This window comes from Phyllostomus hastatus, unplaced genomic scaffold, assembly GCF_019186645.2.
Source record: "Phyllostomus hastatus isolate PE091 unplaced genomic scaffold, TTU_PhHast_1.1 phas_contig_1162, whole genome shotgun sequence".
Taxonomy (NCBI): domain Eukaryota; kingdom Metazoa; phylum Chordata; class Mammalia; order Chiroptera; family Phyllostomidae; genus Phyllostomus; species Phyllostomus hastatus.
In genome coordinates this window covers 11,782,762-11,804,331 of record NW_025333537.1, presented here as the reverse complement: position 1 = coordinate 11,804,331, position 21,570 = coordinate 11,782,762, and the positions used below count along the sequence as shown (strand labels likewise).

The 21,570-nt window shown below is 68.4% G+C and overlaps 2 protein-coding genes across 19 annotated transcripts in view; one reads left to right on the top strand and one right to left on the bottom strand.

Moving 5' to 3' along the window:
* NCOR2 (nuclear receptor corepressor 2) overlaps window positions 1-21,570 on the top strand; it is a 155,305-nt gene that overhangs the window by 22,074 nt on the left and 111,661 nt on the right. Inside the window, exon 1 of one of the 18 annotated variants that reach the window (XM_045845668.1) lies at window positions 9,900-10,319. The exons of the other annotated variants lie outside the window; for them this stretch is intronic. The gene's annotated coding sequence lies outside the window, so the exon portion shown is untranslated. Of the gene's footprint in view, window positions 1-9,899; window positions 10,320-21,570 lie in introns of those variants that run through there. 18 annotated transcript variants of the gene reach the window in all.
* Window positions 9,144-15,044, bottom strand: LOC123820398 (basic salivary proline-rich protein 1-like). The gene is made up of 3 exons (XM_045841105.1): window positions 14,604-15,044; window positions 9,917-10,112; window positions 9,144-9,652 (listed from the first exon to the last, which is right to left on the bottom strand). The coding sequence occupies exons 1-3, from the start codon at window positions 15,042-15,044 to the stop codon at window positions 9,144-9,146; spliced, it is 1,146 nt and encodes a 381-aa protein (XP_045697061.1).

Genomic DNA, 21,570 nt, shown 5'->3' with positions numbered 1-21,570 from the left:
CTTGCCCTGGTGTTTTGCCTTCCTCCTCCTCCTCCTCCTCCCCCCCGCCCCCACCAGCCCTCCATCCGTCCACAGGCCTAATGGGGAGCCTTCCTCCAGGGCTGAGTTATCTGCTTGTCATGCCAGGACCCACCCGAGGACGATAAAAGGGCTTTTTGTCTGCCAGCACTTAGCCGCCTCCTCCGGGGTGATCCATCACCTCTGAGGGCGGGCGGGGGGGGGCGGGGGCCGCCCCCCCTGATGCTCCCAGGAGCTCCCGCAGCCCAGAGACCAGGCTCGCCCGGGGAGGGGCAGCGGGAGGGACGCTGATCCCTGCTCTCCCTCCAGCTCTCTGCGGGCAGCTTGCGGCCTTTCTGGGCCCTCGTCACCTGGGGCGGCCTGGAGGCCGGGGCAGGGAGGCAGGGTCAAGGGGGACAGGGCCGGGGTGACGGAGGCAGCGGCAGCCGCCCACACTTGCCTACTCACGGGGCCCCAAGCCTTTCTCAGCGCTGCAGGGGACCAGGCCGGTGGGTCCTCAGCGCTGCCTCGAGGCGGGGGGGCACCTGCCGTTGTCCCCACTGCACAGGTGATGCCCGGGTGCGGGGGAGGGTAGGATGTCCCCAGGTGTGCGTGTGGTGGAGGGAGAAGTGGATCCCGGCACTTGCTCTGGAAGGGACCCTTTCCGCTAGCATGGTTCCTGTAGGAGGAGGCGTTTGGGTCCCCCGGAGCTGGAGTGGATATGGGTGCTGGGCGGGGAGCAGCATGGGGTCGGATGCGGGTGGGGGCCCACAGCGGAGGGGGCTGGGGCCCAGGCTCTCTGGGGCCCAGGTGGGAAGGCCAGGACCAGGCAGACAGGTGTGTGTCGGGGGGCTCACACCCCTGTGGGCTGTTAGTCCCCTGGGCAGTGGGCCCCTCGTTGGATGGGGCCCTGGTACCCCACAGGGTGGAGGAGGAGGAGGAGAGCCCGCGGGGGTCTCTTTCCTTCCAGCTCAGGAGGCTCAGCTCCAGGCGGCCCGTCCTCCCCTCCCCCACCGCTCCCTCCTCCTCCCCCCTCCTCCTTCCCACAACCCCCTCCCTCTCCCCACAGGCCACCCTCAAATGACAGCAATTACTGGTGCCCCCGTGGTGCGGTGGCCGGCGGGCTGGGAGGACAAGGCTGACAGTGGAGCGCATCTGCCCGCGGCCGGCCCGCTAACCGGGCCCAGGGGACGCCCCCGCCCCCGCCCCCTGCCGCGGCTCCTCCGCACAGCCGGCCCACCCCGTCCCTCCCGGGGCGCCCTCCGCCAGGCAGACACGCCCCGCTGCCCTCTCGTTATTATCTGTCTCTCGTAAGTGGGTGGGCTCTGGGGTGACCCTCGTCCTACCCCATGTCCTCCCCTTAGGCCTGGTGACCTCCCAGGGCCCACTGTGCCCCCCTTGGGACAGACCCCTCCCCTGGCGCCCGCCCGGCCGTCGTTCTGCAGCAGCAGTAATGAGGCCCCTGCTGTATGCCTGGGCCTGCAGCCAGCCGGCGCTTCCCCTCAGCTCCGTGCACAGTCGCTCTCGCAGGAGCATGCTATTTATAGCCCGCCTTTGTGGACGGGGACCTTGACGGGCAGGGAGGCGAGCCCCGACCTTCCTGGTCCAGCACTCGTGCATCAGGGGCTTGGGGAACTCGAGGGCCAGCGACAGGCCCCGCAGACCTGGCCTGGACGCCGGGAACCAGTCCCCGGGCCCTGGGTCGGGTTAGGGGTGCTCCTCTACACCTGTATATTTTCCTGTTCTCGTTAAAAAAAAATAACCAACTTTATGGGGATGCGATTAACCTGTAATAAGCCTCCCCCATGAGCCCTGACTGGTGTGGCTCAGTGGGCTGAGTGCCGGCCTGTGAACCAAAGGGTCGCCGGTTCGATTCCCCCTCAGGGCACATGCCTGGGTTGCCGGCCAGGTCTCCGGTAGGGGGCGCGTGAGAAACAACCACACACGGATGTTTCTCTCTCTTTCTCTCCTCTTCCCCTGTCTCTATAAATGAATAAATACTCTTTTAAAAAAAAGACTTAACAGGACTCACCCATGAGTTTTGACAAACGGTAACAACCACCACAGTCACTGTGGAGTGTTTCCATCACCCCCACGAGAACCCCCGCCCCCCACCAGAAGCACCCACGGGCCCGTCGCAGAATCGTCTAGGTTTTTGTAGTGGAATGACAAAGCGTGTACTCGGGTGCATTTTTTTGTGCTGGGCTTCCTTCTCTCCGCGTGTTTTTGAGATCCACCACCTGTGTCGTTGCACGCGTCGACAGTTTATTATTTTTTATCTCGGCGTAGAGCTCCACGGCGTGAACGTATCCCCGTTGGTCCACCCGTTCGTGAGTGGGTGGCCCTTTCGGCTGTTTCCAGTTTTGAGCTCTGACAAATCAAACTAGAAAGTCTTGGTGCCTCTCGTTGGTTTCTCTCGCCGTATCGCGTGGGCCGAGGGCCGTGCGTGGCCCTGGGTGGCGGCAGTTGGGGGTCGGTGTCAGCCGGCTGCGGGGGGTGTTGTTAACACTCCCATTTTACAGATGAGGCGACCGAGGCTCCGGCAGGGCAAGCTTCGTACCTGAAGCCGTTGCGCTGGTGTCGAGTGCTCTCTGCCCTCCCCCAGGCCGGGGGGGGGGTGCCAGTCTCTCATTGCTGTGACGGGTGTGCTGGTCCCGAGGGTCCCGCCGGGTCTCCCCTGTCGGGGGGTCGCCGAGGGTGTGAAGGAGGGTCCGAGTCTGGGTCCGACGGCGGGGGGGCTGTTTCGGGGGGGGCGGGTCAGGCGTGTGACTGGAGGAAGCCCGGAATGGGGGAGGGGACAGAAGACGCGGCCTCCCCCCCTTCCCTCGCCCGAGGAGTGTTAGCTAAGACGACTTTTCAGGGAAGGAGGCCCGCAAATTAAATAAGCAATCCTGTAAATAAATAAGTAACGAAGTTAGTGGGGTGCCTAATTACATCGAATTCATAATTACGGATGGATGCCCGCCCGAGGAGGGTGCTAGTGTCTCATCCCAGGCTCTGACGTGCGTCTCTTCCCCTCTGGCGGTGACCCCCGCCCCCAGCCGCGGGGCGGAGGGGGGCGCTGCCTGTGGGGGGCAGCCCGGCGGGCCCCCGGGGTCTGGGGGCCTTGTCTTGGGCCCGGCAGTCGGGGTTCTAAACCCGCCTGAGGCTTGGAACGGTCACCAGTGCCGGCAGCCGTAGCAGCGACAGTTCCTAATAGTAATTGTCCTCCCCTGTACGTGGTACGATTTACTTAATCTCCCAGAATCCCTCCAGAAGGAGGGATTGTTATTGTCACCACTCCGTGGGAAACCGGGGAGCAGGGAGGTGCAGTGACCTGCCCGAGGTCACACGGGGTGGGGGGGGCTGTGCCCCAGGCTGCCTGCCCCTGAGGCCATGCCCTTTCTCCTGCCCACCCGCCAGCTCCCTGCTGAGCCTGCCCACCCGCCCCGGGCTGGTGCCGGGACAAGGCTCTGTGTGTTTCTCTATGAGTTGTGGGGACGGGCTAGCGTAGGGCGGCAGCCCAGAGCCTGGTCCGTCCACGGTTGCCGCGGATCCGAACGGGCGCCGCGCAGAACCGCACCCTGGTGCCCCCCCCCCCCTCCGCCATAGTCGGTCCCAGGGCAACCCCGTGTGTGGAGTGAGAGTCGCTTCCTCCCCGGTCTCTCCTCTCTCTGTCTGTGGCTGGGCTCTGCGACCTCTTTGGGCACGCCCTCCCGGTCCTGCCTGCAGCACTGCGAGCAGGGTCGTTAGACCCATTTTCCAGACGAGGAGACTGAGGCTCGGGGCGGCGGGTGGAGCGATTGAGTGAGGTCACGGCCCATGGTGGTGGAGCTGGTGTTCGAACCTGCCCTCAGCACTGGGTTCAGGGAGTGGAGGCCACTCCGGGCCCCCGGTGTGCGTGTCGGGGTGGGGGGTGGCGCCGCCTCTCCGTCTGAGAAGTGGGTGGGCCGTGCGGGCCACAGGCTGGCTGTGCCCGGGTCCGGGCTGTGGTGGTGACCTCAGCTAGCCTGACTGGCAAGCCTGGCTGTCTGTCTGTCCGGGAGTCGTGGTGGGGGGTGGTGGGGCGGAGAAGAGGCCAGCCGTACCCACCTCATGTTGGGGTCAGGAAGGATGAGGGTGACTGGGGTCGGGGTTGCTCTCACGTGCCGCCCATGTGAACCCCAGGTCCCCAGCCAGATGGAAAAGCTGGACATTGCCCACGCCTTTGAGGAGTTCAGCGTCCCGAGAGAGTGTCGGTTCAATGAGTGCCACCCAGGGCGGGGAAGGCTGTGCAGGCAGAGTTCAGGTCGCTGGAGCGTGACCACACTGGAATCTGTGCTCGGGGCGGGCGTCCGTGGCCCAGTGTGGGTGAAGGCCAGACCCGGGGTGATTAGTTAGGACTCCCAGGTTGTGGCGGAAACATACTCAGGCAGGTTCAGGCCACGAGGGGGAATTTGCGCATAATGGCAAAGTCCAGGGATGACAAGTTCAGGCATGGCTGGATCCAGGAGCTTAAACCTTGCCTTGGGGAGAGCCCACAGGGGCCGTGTTCTCAGGCAGGTTCTCACGTCACCACCTCCACCAGCCAAGGTGAAGCAGACTCAGGAGTGTCACTCCTCTCTCCTGTCCGTGTGCCTTGAACTTGTTCATCTGTCTTCAACAGCCGGGGCAGGAGGCCAGGGTCGGGGGAAGGGGTGTCCCAAACTCAGACGCAGTTGCGGAAGGGCATGAGGCAGAAGGCAGGGGTGAGGATTGTGACCAGCTGGCGTGCTGAATGATCTATTTTTCCCCCAACAGAGGCCAAAATCTGGACTTTATAAGCAATGTCCTGATTTAAAAAAAAACGTGTGTGAGAAAGAGCTTCCTTGTTGGCCACAGCTGGCTGTCATCATTTTGTGGCCTCTGTTCTTAGCTGTGACTTTTATCTGAAAGTATTTTGCCTTCTGTTGTCTGGGCAGAATGTCCCACGGAATGTACCAGAAGGTCCCAAGGCTTGGGAAGTCACATTCAACGCCCCTGGAGAGGTCCTTTCCCAAACACAGGGCCCAGGGCCCCCCCTCCGGCCCCCGCGGTGTCTCAGAGCCCTCCAGTGCTGCCTGAGGTCTCCTGGGAGAGGGCGAGCCTTGCGGTTAGTGATGCGGGCCCAGGTGCCGCATTCCCCGGGGTCAGGCCCTGCCGTTCCTCCCGGGTGCCCCTGGGCAAGGCATGCCATGGCTCCGAACCTCGAGTCCCCCGTCTGTAACGGGGGTGTGTGTGGGATTGTCGGGAGGCCTGAGGGGCCTGGGTGAATTCTGCCCCCAGTGCCTGCCCCTGGGCTGCGTGTGTGGGGGTCTGCCTGGTAAAATTGCCCTTCCCTCGTGGGTCCCGGGACCCAGCCGGTGGCGGTGGCCAGGGGCATTCCCGGACACCTCCTCCTTCCTCTGCCGCGCGCCCCCCCACCCCCCGGAGGGGGCTCCTGAGGCCTCAGGGCAGGCAGCCGCCGCCCCTGCCCCGCCACACTGGCGGGTGCTCTGCAGCGGGCTCTGCCTGCTCCCGGCTCAGAGTGGCCGCGAGTGGGGGCAGCCCTTTCAGAATAAAAACAGCCCAAAAGACAGTGCACTCTCCCTGGCCACCAACGTGGGCACCTCGGTGCCCAGGTGGAGGGATGGGGAAGGCAGGGTGCATTTGGGTCCGGATGTCTCCATGCCGGTTAAGGTCGTGGCCCGCTGGAGCTCCCGGTCAAGGGCACCCTTTCCTGCAAGCCCCCCGTGGGCAGCTCCCGGCTGCCCCTCGTACGGAAGGGGATCTGGGGTCTGTTCTTGGGTGGCTCAGGCGGGAGAGGGCCGGGCACAGGGGCGGGGGAGGCTCCCTAAGGTGTTCAGGTGTCTCCCCACAGCCTGTCGCCTGGCTCCCCAGAATCCTGAGGAGAGGAGAGGGCGGGCCAGGCCCGGCTGGAGTGTCCTGTGCCCCGAATCTTGGCGAGTCTTGATGAAGTGTGTGGCCGGCGGCCGAGTTGTGGCCCCAAAGGGTATGTCCGCTTGGAACCGGTCATGGGACCTTGTTTGGACCCGGGGTCTGTGCAGATGAGGTCAAGTTAAGGACGGAGATAAGATCCTCCAAGATCACGATGGGCCCTAACTTCGGTGGACACGGAGGGGAGGCCCATGCGACCTGCGACCCAGGCAGAGGTGGGAGTGACGGGTCCAGGAGCCCAGGAGCCCTGCGGCCACCGGGAGCTGGAGGAGGCAGGAGGGACCCTCCTCTGGAAGCCCCGAAAGGCGGGGTCACCCCAGCCGCCCCCACGATGCCGGGCCGCTGGCCTCCAGGGCGGTCGGAGAACAAACTGCGGAGTTTTAAGCCCCCCTGGACTGGGGTCACTAGTGTGAGCGGCCCCAGGACACGGATGCAGCTGCAGGTGTTACGTTAACAACACTTCAGATTTCAAGACCTGTTGGTGGCCCCGGGGCCCTAGGCCACCTGGAGCTTGTGACCTGGCGGGCGGTCCTGGCCACACACCGCCGTGGCTCACCTGTCCCGGCTGTCCCGGACCTCCCCTCGGGGCCTCCGTCCGGGCTGTGTCTCCACGTGGGACACGGCCCCCGGGAGGTTTCCACACTGAGTCCCTCGCCCCTCCCGGGCCACTGTGGACCGTCCCGGCCCCAGGAGCCACCTGTCCACAGCGGTGTCGCTGCTTGAATTCCATCCCGTCTGTGTCTCCTGTCGACTCGCTCACCTCTTTCAGGTCAGCCCCGCGGAGCAGGCTGCCGTGTCTCGTTCCGGCTGTGTCCCCACGCCCAGTGCATACAGTCAGTGCCCAGTAAGTGCGCGGTGCCTGCCGGCTCCAGGCCTGGGGTCAGGGGCTCTGACCAGCGGGAAGGCGGACGCTGTCTCTCAGGAAGGCAGTGACCTGGGCGGGGGAACGGTGGCCACTCAACCAAACCATCTTTTTCCTGCGGATCATGTACAATTACCCGTTTGTAAGTGAGCGACTCGTGAGTTTTTAGTACGTTTAGTCACAGTGTCGGACAGCCTCCGTCTCCGTCTAGTTCTCACCTGTGTTCGTCGCCCCAGGAGGAAACCCTGTCCCCGGGAGCGGCCCCCTCCGTTCCCCGGCCCGGCCAGCACTAACCCGCTTTCCGTCCCCGTGGCTCTGCCTCTTTGGGACGTTCCCGTCCACGGAACCCCCCCACCCCCCGTGGCCTCGGTGGCCCCTCCGTGGCCGGCGTCCCTCCCTCAGCGCCGTCTTTTTTCGAGGACCGTCCACGTGGCAGCAGCTGCTGGCGCTTTGCTCTGGGTCACGGCCGAGGCGCGCTCTGTGGGGCGGCGTGTGTCGACAAAAAGCGTCTCCTAAGTGGCCTTTCAGATGGGGAAACCGAGGCAGCGCGGAGAGGGGGTGGCCACCCGCCCAGGTCTCGGGGCGCTGGGGCGCGCGGGGCAGGGGAGCAGGAGGCGAAACCAGGGGATGTGTCCAGTGCCCTGTCTCTCTCTCTCTCCCCGTGTCCCCCTCCCCTGGCCCCCACCCCGAGTCCAGCCTGATCTCCGTGCTGGTCAGGAAGCCTGGTCAGGCAGCAGTGGCCGCCTGGGGAGGGAGCACGCTGGGATCCCGTCCACTTGGGGCTGGATGCTGAACGGGAGCTGGACGGAGGGTCCCCTCTAGTCACCGGAGCCCCCCTCCCCGCCCCCGCAGGCACGGTTTGTGGGGACCCCGAGAGAGGCAGGGGACGGGAAAACCCGCATTTCCCGCTGAGCGGACCGCTGCCTGCAGAGGCGGGGCCTCGACGGGGGCCCCCCCCGTCTAAGGACCCCTCTCCTCTCGGGGCCCCGGGCCTCCGCGTCCCCCATCAGAGCGTGTCCTCTGACGCCGTCACCGACCTTTCCCACGGCCCCCAGAGCTTGGCCGGGCCGACGGGATTCCGGGAGTGGCCTGCGGCAGCGTCTGGTCGGGGGCTCGCGGTGGGAGGCCCCGGGGTGGAGGGTGCTGGTGCTGGCTCCCCGTGGAGGGCGCAGCTCGGGCGGTCTTTCCGGTCTCGGACGCTTTGCCTCCCTGGGAGGTCACTCAGCAACCCCCCAAACCCCTCCCATCCCTGCTGCCCAGCTCCCTCCCGGGGAGGCGAGAGAAGGGGCTTTGGAACGGCGCAGCCCAGCCCGAGCCTGCCTGGAGCACGGACAGCCCCGGGGGCTTGGATGCGGTTCCCGGGGTGCCGGGGCCGGTCTCTGAGAAGGCCCGGGCGCCGGCCGGTGTCTGACTCCAACAGGAAGGGACGAGAGGAACCAGCGGCCTGCTCCCTGCCTGGGGTCGCTGGGGCCGGTCTGGCTGGTCTGGCTCCGGGGGCTCTGGCAGGTCAGGGAGGGGGCCGGCCGGCGGGAGGACGGTGCTGGGCCCCACCGTCTAAAAACACGGCTTCCGGCCGCTCACGGACGTGCGTGCCTCGGTTTCCCCACCCCGGAAGAGAAGGCTGGGGGGTGGGAGGAAGGTCCCCGCGTGGCTGCCGGGCAGGGGTTTCCTTGGGAAGAGCGGGAGGGGGCTGATGACAGCTGACCCTCACTCGGCCTCCTGGAGCCTCTTCCCCGGTCACCTAGCGGCTGCTCGGGGCCCCAGCAGCTTGTCCCGCGGCCGGGGACCTTGGTGGCTCGCGCACACCCCGTCGACCCCAGGTTACCCCGAGTCCTCGGCGGCGTGGTGGGGCCGGCCAGGTGTCCCCGTTCGCACTGCAGCCGCGTTCCCGCCACTGAGCCTCTGAGCCGTCTCCCTCTGTGTGTGTGTGTGGGGGGGGGGGCTGTGAAGTCGCGCCTGCCCCCCGAGGTGCTCTCCTGAGGGGGGAGGGGCCGGCGGGCGAAGAGCCTCTGCGGTGCTGAGTGACAGTATCAGCCACTGCTCTTGCTGTCGCCCCTGGGAGCACCCCAGTTCACGGAGCGGCTTGCCCAAGGCCCTTAGGAGCTGCCCCCGCCTCCAGCCCCCCACACACTTTCTGTTACTCCCTGACACCCCACCGCCGCCCCCCGGCCCCGGGACCACTGCACTCGCCGCCCCAGCCTGCTCCCGGCTTTGGCGACACCAGACTCGGTCCTGCCTCCAGGCCCCTGCCCTCGCTGCGTCTCTCGCAGGTGCTGCCCCGGGCAGGCATCGCCGGCCCCACTCCTGGCTGCAGGGGCGAGGGAGGGACACTGGAGACCACCGTGGGGACCCTCTGCATCCGGGCGCCTGGTCAGTGCCGCTCCGAGGACAGTGTGGGAAGCGAGGCTGCACCTGTCCGGCCCCGGACGCGAAGCCGACACACAGAGAGGCTCCGGCGGGCGTGACTCCTTCGGCCGGTCACAGCCAAGGTCCAGAGCCCTGGCTGGCTGGCCACCGTGGCCTCCGGCCCGGCCCGTGTGTGCCTGGGGGGGCGGGGCTGCGTCTCCTCTCCCTCCAGGCCTGTCACCGGGATGACCCCTGTTCGGAATGCCAGTGCGAGGGTCATGCTTGCTTTTCCCGGGAGGACAAGCACAGAGACGCTTTGAAGGCCCAGCTGCCCTCCGGCCACGTCACCCTGGAGACCGGCGGACGGGAGGGGACAGGGGCAGCAGCTCGGGTTCCGTGGCAGGCCCAGGCCAGAGGCGGCGGGCGGCGGGCAGGCCCGGGCTCCCGGGGACAGGGTGGGGGGGCGCTCCGGGGGGCCTTCCGGCGGGGAGGAAGCGGTCTCGGAGGGGAACTCGGGCCCAGAGCTTGCTCTCCCTGCCAGCGAGCGAGCGAGCGAGCGGGGAACGGTGAAGAGGTTTTTCTCCCCGAGCTATAAAAAGGCCTCCCAGTGTTTCAGCTCCTGAGTGGCGGCTGGAAGCCCGCCAGGGTTGCCATGGCAATGAGGAATTATTACTTACTGCCAAGGCTGGGAGAAAAGGCTCCTACTTTTGGCTCCTCCACAAGAGGAGTGGACTTATGTAATTCCCCGTGTTTGCAGGCCCGGGCGGCGGGCGGCGGGCGGGAGCGCGGAGGCCTGACCCCGGTGGCGGCTCCGCTGCGGGGCGGGCGCCCGCGCGAGCGGCTCGTCCCCGGTGGCCCGGCCAGCGGGCCTGTCTGGGGGGGGGGCGTCATTGCGTGGGGCCCGGAGGCCGCGGGCCCGGCCGCCCCGGGGGGAGCCCGTAGTCTCGCGGGAAGGCGGCGGGGCCGGAGGGGCCGCCCCCTCCCGGGGTCGGGCCTGCGGGGAGGATGGTTTGACGCCGGCCGAGGCGCGTCTGCTGGGAGCCAGCGGCACGGGCTGTGTGCGCGCTCGGCTGCCCCGCCGCTGGCACGGTTCCTGGCCTTTCTTTTTTCTTTTCTTTTCTTTTCCTTTTTTTTTCTTGTGGGAGAGTTACTTCAAGTTGTGTTGGGAGCTGACGTGAGTGGAAGGCTGGTCATGTGCTCGGTAAGAGAAGTTTCCAGCCCGGCGGTGGGCAGGCGGGCAGGGCGGTGGGCGAGGATGCGGCCGCGGCTCTCGGGCCGGGTGGGACCGGGGCGGGGGCCGCCGCTGGGGGTGCCCTTGGCTCCTCCGGCCGGAGCCCCATCCCGCCCGGGCGCGGTGGCCCTGGGCCGGGCTGCGCGGACTTCAGGCTGCCGGCCGGATCGGACAGTGGGGCCACCTTGTCAGCCGAGGGGGCGGGTGCCCTGGGGGGGCAGTTCCCCTTGGCTGCTGTCCGTGGGAGGGGACGCGTGGGGTGGGCCGCCACTGCCGCTCTTCCGGGGCCGTGGGCAGAGCCGAGGGTCTGGGTGGTCCCGGCCCCGGAGGTGGTCCCTGGGCCTCGGGCGTCGGGGGCGCGGCGGGGGAGGGGGCCAGGTGCAGGCCGCGCCGCGGCGTCCCTGGCGCCCGGCTCCCACCGCGGTGGCGCTTGGCCGGGCGCCCGTGTCTGGTTTGAAAGCAGCGCCACCGGCCCAGGCTTGCCCGGGCCCTGGCGGCCGGGAGCGGGTAAACATTGGAAAGTTGGGCGGGCTTCCCGCGCTCACAAGGAGCCCTCAGTGGCGAGCGGAGGGCCGAGGGCGAGACGTGTCCGGAGGTCTGGGCGTGCCGGGACTGGGGGAGGCGGCCGCCCGTGGCTCCTGGGGGCTCCAGCCTGGGCCCCGGAGGGTCTGGGTCCCCGGCCGCCTGTCCCGCCCGCCACGTCCCGGGGTGGAATCCCGGCTCCTTCCCCCTTCCTGCCCCGGGCGGCCTCGCCTCCCCCGTGTGAGACTAGTGTCCTCACCCGTAAGATGGGGCCCCAGCGGGGGTCCCACAGGCGTCAGGGGACGTCACGGGAGCTGCGGCGCCTCCTGCTTCCTGCCTCGCTCCCGGGCCGACAACCGGGGCTGTGTCCCAGCCGAATGCTTCCTGGCCGTGTGACCTGGGACGAGGCACTCGGTTTTCCCATCTGACAAATGGACGCACCGTCTGTCCCCCACCCCACACAGGTTGCTGTGTGGCGTACAGGGGCCCGTGAACGCTGCCATGCCGCCCCTCACAGACAGTGCGACCTGGGGCAGGCCACGGGGCGTCGTGGAACCTCAGGTCCCTCCTCCGCACAGCAGGAACCTCCTGCAGGGACGTCTGGGGAAATTGGGACCGGTCCGGCGGGCGCTGCCCCGCTCAGCCGTGTCTGGGTGCCCCGGACACGTAGGCCCAGGCTCAAGCTTAAGCCGGCCACGTCTGGGTCTCCCTTGCTGAGAATCCTCCGTCTCAGAGACGTGGAAACCCCAGCCCGGCCAGTTGGAGAGGGACGGTCCCTAGACTGTCTGCGTTTCGCCCAGGGCCAGGGTCCCCGGGGTCCCCCAGCGCAGGACGTTTCTGTCCTGTCTCCCCCCAAACCTGCACCAGACACCCAGATTCGGCTTGCTGCCGTCTGGGGTCCGAGTGGGTGGGGCCGGCTCGCCCCTGAGGGTGGCGGCCGAGCCGTGCTGGTAAGTCACACCGGATGCCGGGCTGGTGGCCGGCTGGCTCGGGGCCTCTCCTGTGGCGCCAGCGGGAGCCAGCTGGGAGTTCCCCCCGAGCGCAGGCTGCCCGCGCCGGCCGCCTGCCGTCTGGGCGTCCTCACTCCTCTCCGGGGGGCCCCGGGGAAGGCCTGCGCGGCCGAAGGCCCCACGTGTGTCCCCACACTGTCCCCGAGTCCCTTGGGGGGCCGCCTCTGCCCAGCCCTGAGGGTCTCAGGGCTCGAGCTCCCCCATAGACCCCACAGGCGCCCCTTGCGGTGGGGCCTTCCTGCTCCCGATGCCGTCGCCGCGCCGACACGAGAAAGTGCGTGGCGCCGAACTCACACGTGTCCCCCGCTCACGCGCGCGTGCCGTCCTCTGCCCGAGGCACCTGCTCCGGGGTCCTCCCGCCCTCCCCTCTCTCAGGCCCGAGCGAGCCCCGCCCCCCGTGGCCACTCCCTGTCCCCTTGCCGTCGGCACCACCTGGGACCTCCTGCGGGTTTACCCAGCACGTCCGACGCGGTGTCCCTCCCAGGACGCGGGGCCTCTCGGGGGACGCAGGTGCTCCCGCAGAGCGTCCGGGTCGGCCGCACCTGCGAGGGCTTCGGCGGGGGGGACTCCGGCCCCCGGGTCGGAATTCACGTCGTGCTCACCTCCCTCCCTCCCTCCCAGAACTTCTGATGGATGGGGCGGGGGGTCAAGAATGTGTTTCGGGGTGCGCCTGGAGAACTAGGGTCTTTTCAAAAAGCTGTTGTGCATTCATTCGCCCCAGAAATTCGTCTGCTCTTCCTAGATAAACTTAGAGAGGTCAGGCTCGTGAGTAAGGGAAGTGGGGGCCCGGGGGGGGGGGCCAGGGGAGGGGGCCGGGCGGGGGTGCAGGGGCGTCCGCTCTGTGTACTGAGGACGGATAGAGTGTGACAGGCGTCCTGCGTCCCTGCGTTCGCTGAGTCCTCCTGCCAGCCCCGGCGGGAGCCCAGAGAGGGTCGGCAGCGCGCCTGGAGACACACAGCCTCCGGCTTGCCCGCTGGCGGGCGCTGTGCGCAGCTAACGGCTGCTCCCGGGCAGGTGTCTCTGTGCCGGGCGATGACGCCCAGCCCCGTGAGCGGGTTCTTCTCTCGGATCCTGTGGCGCCCTGGCTCCAGGCAGCGGCTCCGCGGCAGAGGAGGCGGACTCGAACCCAGGTGCTGGGGGGCCGTCCGAGGGAGCCCTGTTGGTTCGGTCCTGCGCTGAGGCCGGGGCGCCCGCCCGCCCCTGCCAGGCCTGCAGTGAGTGGGTCTGTCCCCGCGGCTGGAGGCTGGAGGCTGGAGGCTGGAGCCACCCCGCCTTCCGCCTTCTGAGTCGGGCATTTGCATGACAATGAGCCCTTTGTCCCTGGGCGCAGCCTCCGTCCCAGGCTAATAACATAATTCCCGGCCTGTGAAGTCATAATGGGCTCTTTCTGCGCTGGGTGGGCGGCCGGGTGGGCGGCTGGGTGGGCCGGCGGCAGGGCAGGGCAGGGCAGGGCAGGGCTGGGGGTCCAGGGAGAGGTGGGGACCCCGGGGCCTGGGAGGCGGGCTGTGCTCGCCTGGACGCAGGGCGCACACGGAGACTCCGAGAAGTGTGCGCCCCCGCGCCCAGCCCCCAGGCCCGGGAAGGGGGCGAGTCTTGGCCGCGGGCCTGCCCCCCAGCAGCGTGGGCGTGAGAGTTCCCGTTTCCTGCGCGGCCCAGTGCTGGGCTGCGTGTCCGGGCCGCTCCGGGAAAGCAGCTCAGACCCCGGGCGTGTGGCTTCCGTCTCGGCGCCTTGTTCTCCACCTGCTCCGTGCGGAGTCTGCTGGGCCTCGGCCGGGCCGGGCGGGGGGCTGGCTGGGGCCGGCGGCCAGGAGCAGAGCCTGGCAGGGAAGGCCTTGGCCAGGTAGAGGTGGCCCCCGAAACACGGCGCACCTGTGACCACCCGGCTCTGGACGTGGGACCCGTCTTGAGACGAGGTCCCCGTGGGTGACCAGTGAGCCCTGGATGCAGGGACCGGTGACCTTGGGAGAGACAAAGAGAAGACACAGAGGGCAGCCTCCTGAAGCTGGGCGGAGACCGGGGGACGCGGTCACAAGCCGGGGGACGCCCGGAGCGGCCGGACGCTGGCGTGGGCAGCAGGAGGCCTCCCCTGGAGACCTGGGAGCAGCGAGGCTTCGGGCCCCCAGAGCCGCGAGAGAGAGAGGCCCCGGCTGCGGCTCCTGGGCCGGACCTGGGAGGCAGGCTCGGCCTGCCCAGGGTCCAGGACTGAGGACGCGGGGGCGAAGGCGAAAGGGACCGGTGGGGCTTCGTGGCCCTTTACGGCCAGTGTGTGTCCTGCCAGGGTGGGGGTACACTGAGGGGTCCCTGGACAGCAGGCCCAGCTCCTCCCTCTGCCTGGTGAAGTTGGGGGTCCCCTCGGGGCTCCCCTCCAAGCCTTGGTTCTCCCGGGAGGGCGTCTCGCCTGTCACTGGCTGCCCCACTTCCTCGGGCTGGCTCCCCTGGGCCTTGCTGGCCCTCCTCGTGGCTCCCGCCCGCCCGCCCGCCTGCCCACCTGTTGCAGGCACAGGTCACATCCGGCGGCCCGTGGGCTGTGTGGGGGTGATTGATGGGTCAGGGTCACAGTCAGTATTTTTCAAATAAAAATTGTGAGTTGAGAGGTGTCTCCCCGCCGGACTTGCTCCTCCTGAAAGAATTGGTGGCAGTGGGTCCCCGGGGCCACCTCTGTGACCAGCGGTCACCTCCTTCCGGTGGCCTTCGACAGACGCCACCCCCACCTGCCCCTCACCTCCCCCCCGGACTTCCTCCCGGGGCCTCCACATTCCTCCTTTCTCTGCTCCTCCTTCCCGCCTGCGACCCTCTCCCCGGGGCCGGGTCCGTCTCGCTCCCTCTGCAGACGGAGAAGCACCCCCCGGGCAGGTGCCCGCCCCTGGGCACCGCGCACGTGCCGCTGGCCGCCCGGGCTGCTGGCCGCGCGGGCTGGGGGCCCCCGGGTTCTCGACGACTCCATCTCGTCGTTGGGCCGGCCGGTCGGGGTGGGCCCTCTCCGCCGTGGCCTGGGCGTCTGCTGGAACCGGGCCAGGCCTGTGGGAGGTGGGCCCCCCTCCACCCCGGGTCTGGCCTGGGGGAGTGCGTGGGGGGGCTGCCGTCGGGTGGGTGGGCTCCAGGCCCCGTCACCGCCGCCGGCAAAGCAGCTCTTCCGGGCAGAAACGTCGGTCCTGGTGCACATGTGGCGGAGGAGGCCCCCCGGAGATCCGCCCCGACATACTCGGGGCGACCCCGAGCATTCCTTGCAAAGCTGTTCTCGAGGGCTTGCGTGCGCGGGGGAGGGGGCGGGAGGAGGCATTTCCGGCAGCTGCACAGCTGCGGACACGGTGGCCAGATGTTGGTGCGGGGAGGTCGGGGGGGGGGCCCTCGCTCAGGGTCTCAGCAGGATGGGGTGGAGGCCGCAGATGGGCGGGCAGGGACAGCCACTCAGGGCCCGGCCGGGGGCTGCGGGACAGAGTGTCCGATCCGCCCGTCCCTGCATCCCAGCCGCCAGGTGGGAGGTGGCCCTTGGGGCCTGAGGCGAGGTGGACCAGAGTCAGGGAGGTCTGCAGGGTGGGGGGCTGCTGAGCGCCGGTCCCCCGGCGGGCACTTGGCAACACTCTCGTCCCATGGGGTAGCCCTGGTGGGGGACCCGCCGCAGCAACACGAGCCCGGTGGGGTCCTGCGGGCCAGCGGCTGGGGAGGCCTGCCTGGAGGAGGTGTGTGCTGCATTTGAGTATTCTCCTTTAAACTGGAGCAAAATGCACGTAAGCAGAGAGCTTCCGAATCCCAGCCCCTCCGCAGGGCGCGTGCAGCTCACAGCAGTGTTCCGTGTGCTCCCGTGCTGTTGCGCAACTGTTCCCCCCCCCAACCCGCCACCTCCAGAACTTTTTGATCTTGCAAAACTGAGACTCAGTTCCCATTAAACACCGTCTTGCCCCGCCTCCCCGGCCCCGGTCACCTGCACCCTTTCTGGTCTGCGAACCTCCCTCCTCTGGGTGTGCCGCAGCACGGAAACCCCACGGCACTTGGCCTTCTGCGCCTGCTCCGTTCTCCCCGCCGTGCGTGCGTGCATCGGAGCTGCGTCCCGTGGTCCACGCCCCCCTTGGCGGTGGGGTCCTTCGGGACCAGGCGGTGAAGGGGAAGGGTCCCAGGCCCCTTTAGAGACCCAGCGAGTCCTGAGCGGTGAGCCGTCACCGTGGGCTGAGCCTGGGGCAGTTTGCCAGTCCGTTCCCAGCCCAGGGCTGGGGGCTGAGTGTCGGACCCCACAGCCGGTGCCTGAGGCCAGGTGTCTGCTTCTCCCCCGGGCCCCCCTCCCCCTGCAGAGAAAATGGTCCTGTGGAAGGCGGCACAGAGGAGCCGGGTCTCATGGTAAACTCGTTCCTCCCCGGGGCGCCCGGGGCACAGGGGGGACCCGGGGAGGGCCAGGCTGGCAGTGCTTTGGAGGTGACACCCGAGGGGGCGGCCGCAGAGCGGCGAGGGGTCCCCTGCGGAGCCCTGTGACCTGGTGTGCGGGGAGGGCTGTCACAGCTGCGGTTTGTCTCTCTCTTCCTTCTGAAATTAAATGGGAGAACAAGAAGTCGAGGAGGAAGTGATCCTGAGCGGATCCTCTTGGCCGGGGAGCAGGGCCGGCCCGCGCTGGCCGCGGTCCAGCGGCCAGAAACGCACCAATTAAATGAGGAACACACGGGCCCCTCGGCAGCTCCAGCCAGCGCCACTTCCCCTCTGCTCGCCGTGGGGGACGCAGGGTGGGGGGGGGAGCGCATGGCGACGGCCCGTGGCCTTCGGGATCGGCCGGCCTGGCTGCCGTGTGGCTGTGTGACCTTGGGCGGGTGCGCCACCCCCCTAAGCCCCCGGTTCCTGGTCCGCGAGGTGGGCAGCCGTGTTCGGTGAGGGACACCAGAGCCTCCCGTTGGGTGCCCGTGGTGGGGCTCAGGCGAGGGGACAGGAGGGCCCTGGCGGGGCGCAGGACCGGGGTGGAGTGCGCCCCAGTGCTGGGCTGTTTTCCGTTTCTAGGGGGAGGGCGGGTGGGTTTTGCCCCGGCCTCGGCTCTCGCCTGTGGGACCCGGCCCTTCACCCGGCTGCTGCCACGGCCCTCCGTCCTGGGACCTGGGTCCCGTCCCCCGCGGCCCCCGGGGGTGTGCTGCCCTGAAGGGTCCGAGGTGGGCTCCGCCCAGGCCGCTGTCCCCACCTCCCCAGAGGCCCGTGGGCGGAGGGCTCCGGTGGCGGAGGCTGGAGTCCAGCCACGCAGCAGGCCGGGCCTGCTCAGTGACCGCGCTCACGTCCGTGCCTGTGTCGGGCCTCGTCTCCCCGTCTGCACTGAGAGGGCGCTGGGTGATGTGTGTGCCGCCGGGGTTTCGGGGTTGCCTGGACGAGGGGTACGGGGGGGCCCCAGCTCACCCCCGGCAGCCCTCCCTGCCTTCCGGCGTGGGGCTCCCTGTGTGCCGTCCTCAGTGGGGACCTGCTCTCTCGTTGGGTCCGTACCCCTCTTGCGGCCTCCGTTCGCTCCTCTGCAAAGTGGGGACGGTAACTACCCCTGTTCCTGATGGTGTTGTCATTGTCCCCGTTAACTTGCCTTCCCCTCCCCCCAGCCCCCACAGTATTCTCAGCAGTGCGTGGTGGTGGCGGCCTTGAACTCCCCCCTGGGCATGGAGCTTCCCGTCAGTCTCTCCCCGGTCAGATTCTGGAGCTGGGACCAGAGGTCGTCTCCCCAGGGTGTCCTGTGCCCGCAGGCTGGGGCTCAGGGAGCGGCTGTGTGGGCCCGGGCGCTCCTGGGCATGGAGATGCTCATCTGCGTCCCCACGGCAACCGGCAGGGACCCAGCGTGGGGATGTCAGTGGGGTAAAGGCACCCGTGGCCTGGCGGTTGGTGTGAGGAGTGAGACCAGAAACACCCTGGGAAAAGGAGCAGTTAAATTGGTGTCCCACAGTCTGTCTGTTCACCTGTCCATCCATCCTGTCCGCCTGTCTGTCCCATCCATCCATCCCATCCATATGTTTGTTTGTGTGTCCATCCATCCGTCCAACCATCCTTCTGTCCATCCTTCCATCCATCCGTCCATCCATCGTCTGTTGTCCCTGGATGTCCCCCGACTGGCAGCCTTCGTGTCTGCCCGGCCCCCCCGGGACCCCCGAGCCTGCGCGTGGCAGACGCCCAGACCACTTCCTGACTGACCAGGCTGACGGATGGGCGCTGGGCTCGTCCTGCTGGCCCCGCCTTGGGGCCGAGCGGGCAGCAGCGCCCCGGGCTGGGCCCTCTGGACAGTGACCGGGCCACCGTGCCAGCTGCACAAACCCAGCCCGTGCCTAACACCCGCTCTGGGGGGCTCAGTAGTGTTGCCTCCACTCCCTGCCCCCCGGGACCTGTCTGCGGGACCTCGTTTAGAGGGGTGAATTCCTGCCGTTTGCGACGGTTTGCGACACCCGCTGGAGGACAGCGGCACACCTACTGTGTGCAGGCGCCTCGCCTCCCGTAGGGGAGCCAGCTCTCAGGCAGACGAGCACCTGCCGTGCGCCAGACTCCGTCCCAGGTGCCGGAGAGACAGCGGGGAGGGGGGCCCACGGGCCCCGGCAGTGACAGGCTGGCCGTGGGTGGGGTGTGGCAGACAGGTCCCTGCCTGGGGCCTCAGCTCCCCCCGGGCCCCTGGGGGGTTCTGATGGGTGCATGTGTGTGCACCTGTGCATGTGGTGGTGACGGCTTCGCTGGGTTCTAATTCCCAGGCTCCCCGACCTGTGTCACAAGTTCGGTGTCGGTGCCCATCTGTTCCGAGAAAAGTATGGGCACGTGGGGCCCAGACAGCCCACCTTCCATCCCGGCCAGGGCGCAGGCTCCGGTCCGAAGGCCCCCAGGCTCGTTTCCGCAGTCCCGTGTCCCTCCACGAGCGTCTCCCCGCACCTCGGAGACATCCCAGCAGTGACCCCACCCTCCCCAGCCCGGAACAGGGCTGTCCGGGACACAGGAAATCTATGGGAGGTGCTTCGGTGCTGCCGCCGAGGCCGTCCTGCTTGGGGCTGGAGAGGAATGTGGGGGCAGGACCCCCGCCCCCCGGAAAGAAGCTTCCACCCAGCGGGGTAGGGTGGACACGTGCCGGCGTCTCTGACCTCGCCTGTGCCGGACAGGGTCGTTCACTGAGCACCTGCTGTGCGCCCAGCGCTGTGATTGGCTGCAGGGATGCAGCAGAGCGCCGGGCGGATGCAAAGTCACAGTCACGCAGCCGGCTCCCTCCGTGGGGAGGCTCACCGGGGCCACATGGTGGATGGGAACGGGGGGTGTGGAGTTAGCAGGACCGTGGGGTGCTGCTGCATCGGCCCGTGGCTTGTGGGCAGCTGTGTGCCACCCTGCTGTGTGCTAGAGGTCCATGAGGGGAGCCCCTGCCTCCCACCTGGCCCCCTGACTGGCCCTGTCGGCGGCGGCGGGGCAGCACCCCGGTGCCCTGGTTTGAGGCTTGGGTCCCCTGCCGCCTGCACGGGGATTCTTCAGCTTGCTGGAGCGCTGTCCTTCCTCCCTCCTGGGAGCCCAGACCTGCTGAGCTTTCCTCACCGAGCACCTGGTGGCGGCCGATGGGCACGCCCCTTTGCAGCTGAGCACAGGGAGGCTGGTGGCCCCGGGCGTCTCGCCCCCGTGTGGGGACGAGGACCCCGTCCCTGGGCCTGCTTGGCCCCACCCACAGTGCCGTGCCCAGACCCACGGAGGAGCCCCTTCTCAGTCGCCGCTGCCCCGATCCCACCAGCGTCGTCTTGCGCAGGGATGTTTGCTGGGGGGGGCCTCCCCCCAGGTGTCCCGGTCGGTTCCACGCTTGCTCTGCACACCCCCCGCTTGCCGAACACTGCGACCCTGGAGTCCCTGCGTCCCCACCTCCCGTGGCTCCCCGTGGCCCTTGGGACAGAACCCCCCCCCCCCGCTGCAGTCTGCTCTCTGGATCTGCCTGCATTTCCCAGGCAGAGGCGTCTCCCCCGCAGCTTGGTGTTCTCACAGTCTGTCCCCACGGCTGCCGGCACTCCGCTCCCCTCGCGGCTGAGCCACGGCTCCCCCCCCCGCCGCCCCAACCCCGTGCGCAGGGACCACAGCTGCGCATCCGGGCCTCGGCCCCCGGACTGCGCTGTCTCCGCCCGCGGCGGCGGGGGTGTGCCGCTGTCACACGCATGCAGGTCGTGTGCGTGCGCCCCTGCCTCCAGTTCTTTTGAGGGCGTGCTTAGGAGTTGGTAGTCACACAGCAGTCGGTGACTCTGTGTGTTAACGTTTTGAGGAACTGCCAGACTGTGCTCCTAAAAAAACTTTTCAGGAAGTGTGACTGAGGTGGGAAGGGGTGGAAATCCGGGTTTATTATTAAATACACTCGTGGTGAGTGAGGAGGCATGGGACACCTCGAGTCCCTTAGCTTTGGGGACAACCTGCATGTGAGGATGGGCACTGGGCCAGGGAGACGGTGGGACAACCCCTGGATGGGTGGGGGGTGGGGGCTTCAGCCCCCTGAGTTGGGCCGTGGACACCCCGTGAGTCTCTAGAGAGGGGGCGGCCAGCCAGGCCCAGGGCCTCGAGGCCGGGAGGGCAGGGAAGCGGCCGAGGACTCCCCAGGGCTGCTTGGAAAAGGCGTCGCCCCCCTGGCAGTCCCCAGCCAGCCCTTTGTCAGTCAGAGGAGGTTGGAGGGACTAGTCGCCACCGTGGGCAACGCAGAACCAGACAGCAGCTTGGACGTGGCCCCAGGGGCTGGGGGAGGGGCGCCCGGGCAGAGCAGAGCAGAGCAGAGCCGGCAGCTGTTTGAAACCCGGAGGGCGGAACCAGGTGCGCTGTGCTGCGTTGGACGACCCGGGGCTGTGGGTCTGGAGACCAGCAGGAATGGGGGGGGTCCTGGAACAGCGTCCCCTTTGGTGGTCACCCCGTGCTCCCTCCCAAGCCCCGTCTCCCGCCCTGGGCTGCAGGGCTGACGCCCCCTGGCCCTGGCGGGAACTCTCGGGGCGGCCCTTCCGCCTCCCACGTCAGCACGTCTGTGTGTCGTGGCCACCCCAGCGGCCCCGGTGGCCGAGCAGGACGCGTCCCGTGTGGATGAGGCACGCCCTGCCCCCGGTGGCGGGGGACAGTGCGCGTGGGGGACTCCCCGAGGGGGTCGCGGGTTGTGGGTCCCGGCACTGGACCCCGTCGGCTTTTCCGGGTCGGATGGGTTGATGGCGCCCCGCTGACGGACCGACCGCCTGCTCTGTGACCCCCGCCTTCCCTGGATGAGTCGGAACGCTTGGTGGCGAGTGACAAACGCCCAGGTTGGGCTGGCGAAGTGGCCGAGGCTCGCCGTGGCTCCCCTGACGCGGGGGCCGCCTGCCCTCTCTCCGCCCGCCAGCCCTGCCCTCCAGCTGGCCGGCATCGTCGCGTCCACGGGCTCCTGCCCTCGGACGGCCGGGGAGCCCCAGGCGTTCCTCCAGCTTCCGGCCCCTGCACAGAGCACCTGCCTGTTTCTGGCTCCTCCGGCCGGCCAAGGCTCAGGGTGGACCCTCATTGGCTCCGAGTGGGTCACATGCCCATCCCTGAACCAATCCCTGGTCCACGAGGGGGGGCAGGAGACTCTAATTGGCCGTGCCCAGATCACGTGACCGGTTCTGCCTCCTGGGAAGAAAAGATGGTTTCAGAAAGGAAAGTCAGGTTCACAGTGGCAGGAGATGCGGTGGAAGCGGGGTGCGGGCGAGGGTGGGGGGCGCCTCGTCCCCCCTCGGACCACCACGATGCACCCCGTTCTTCCC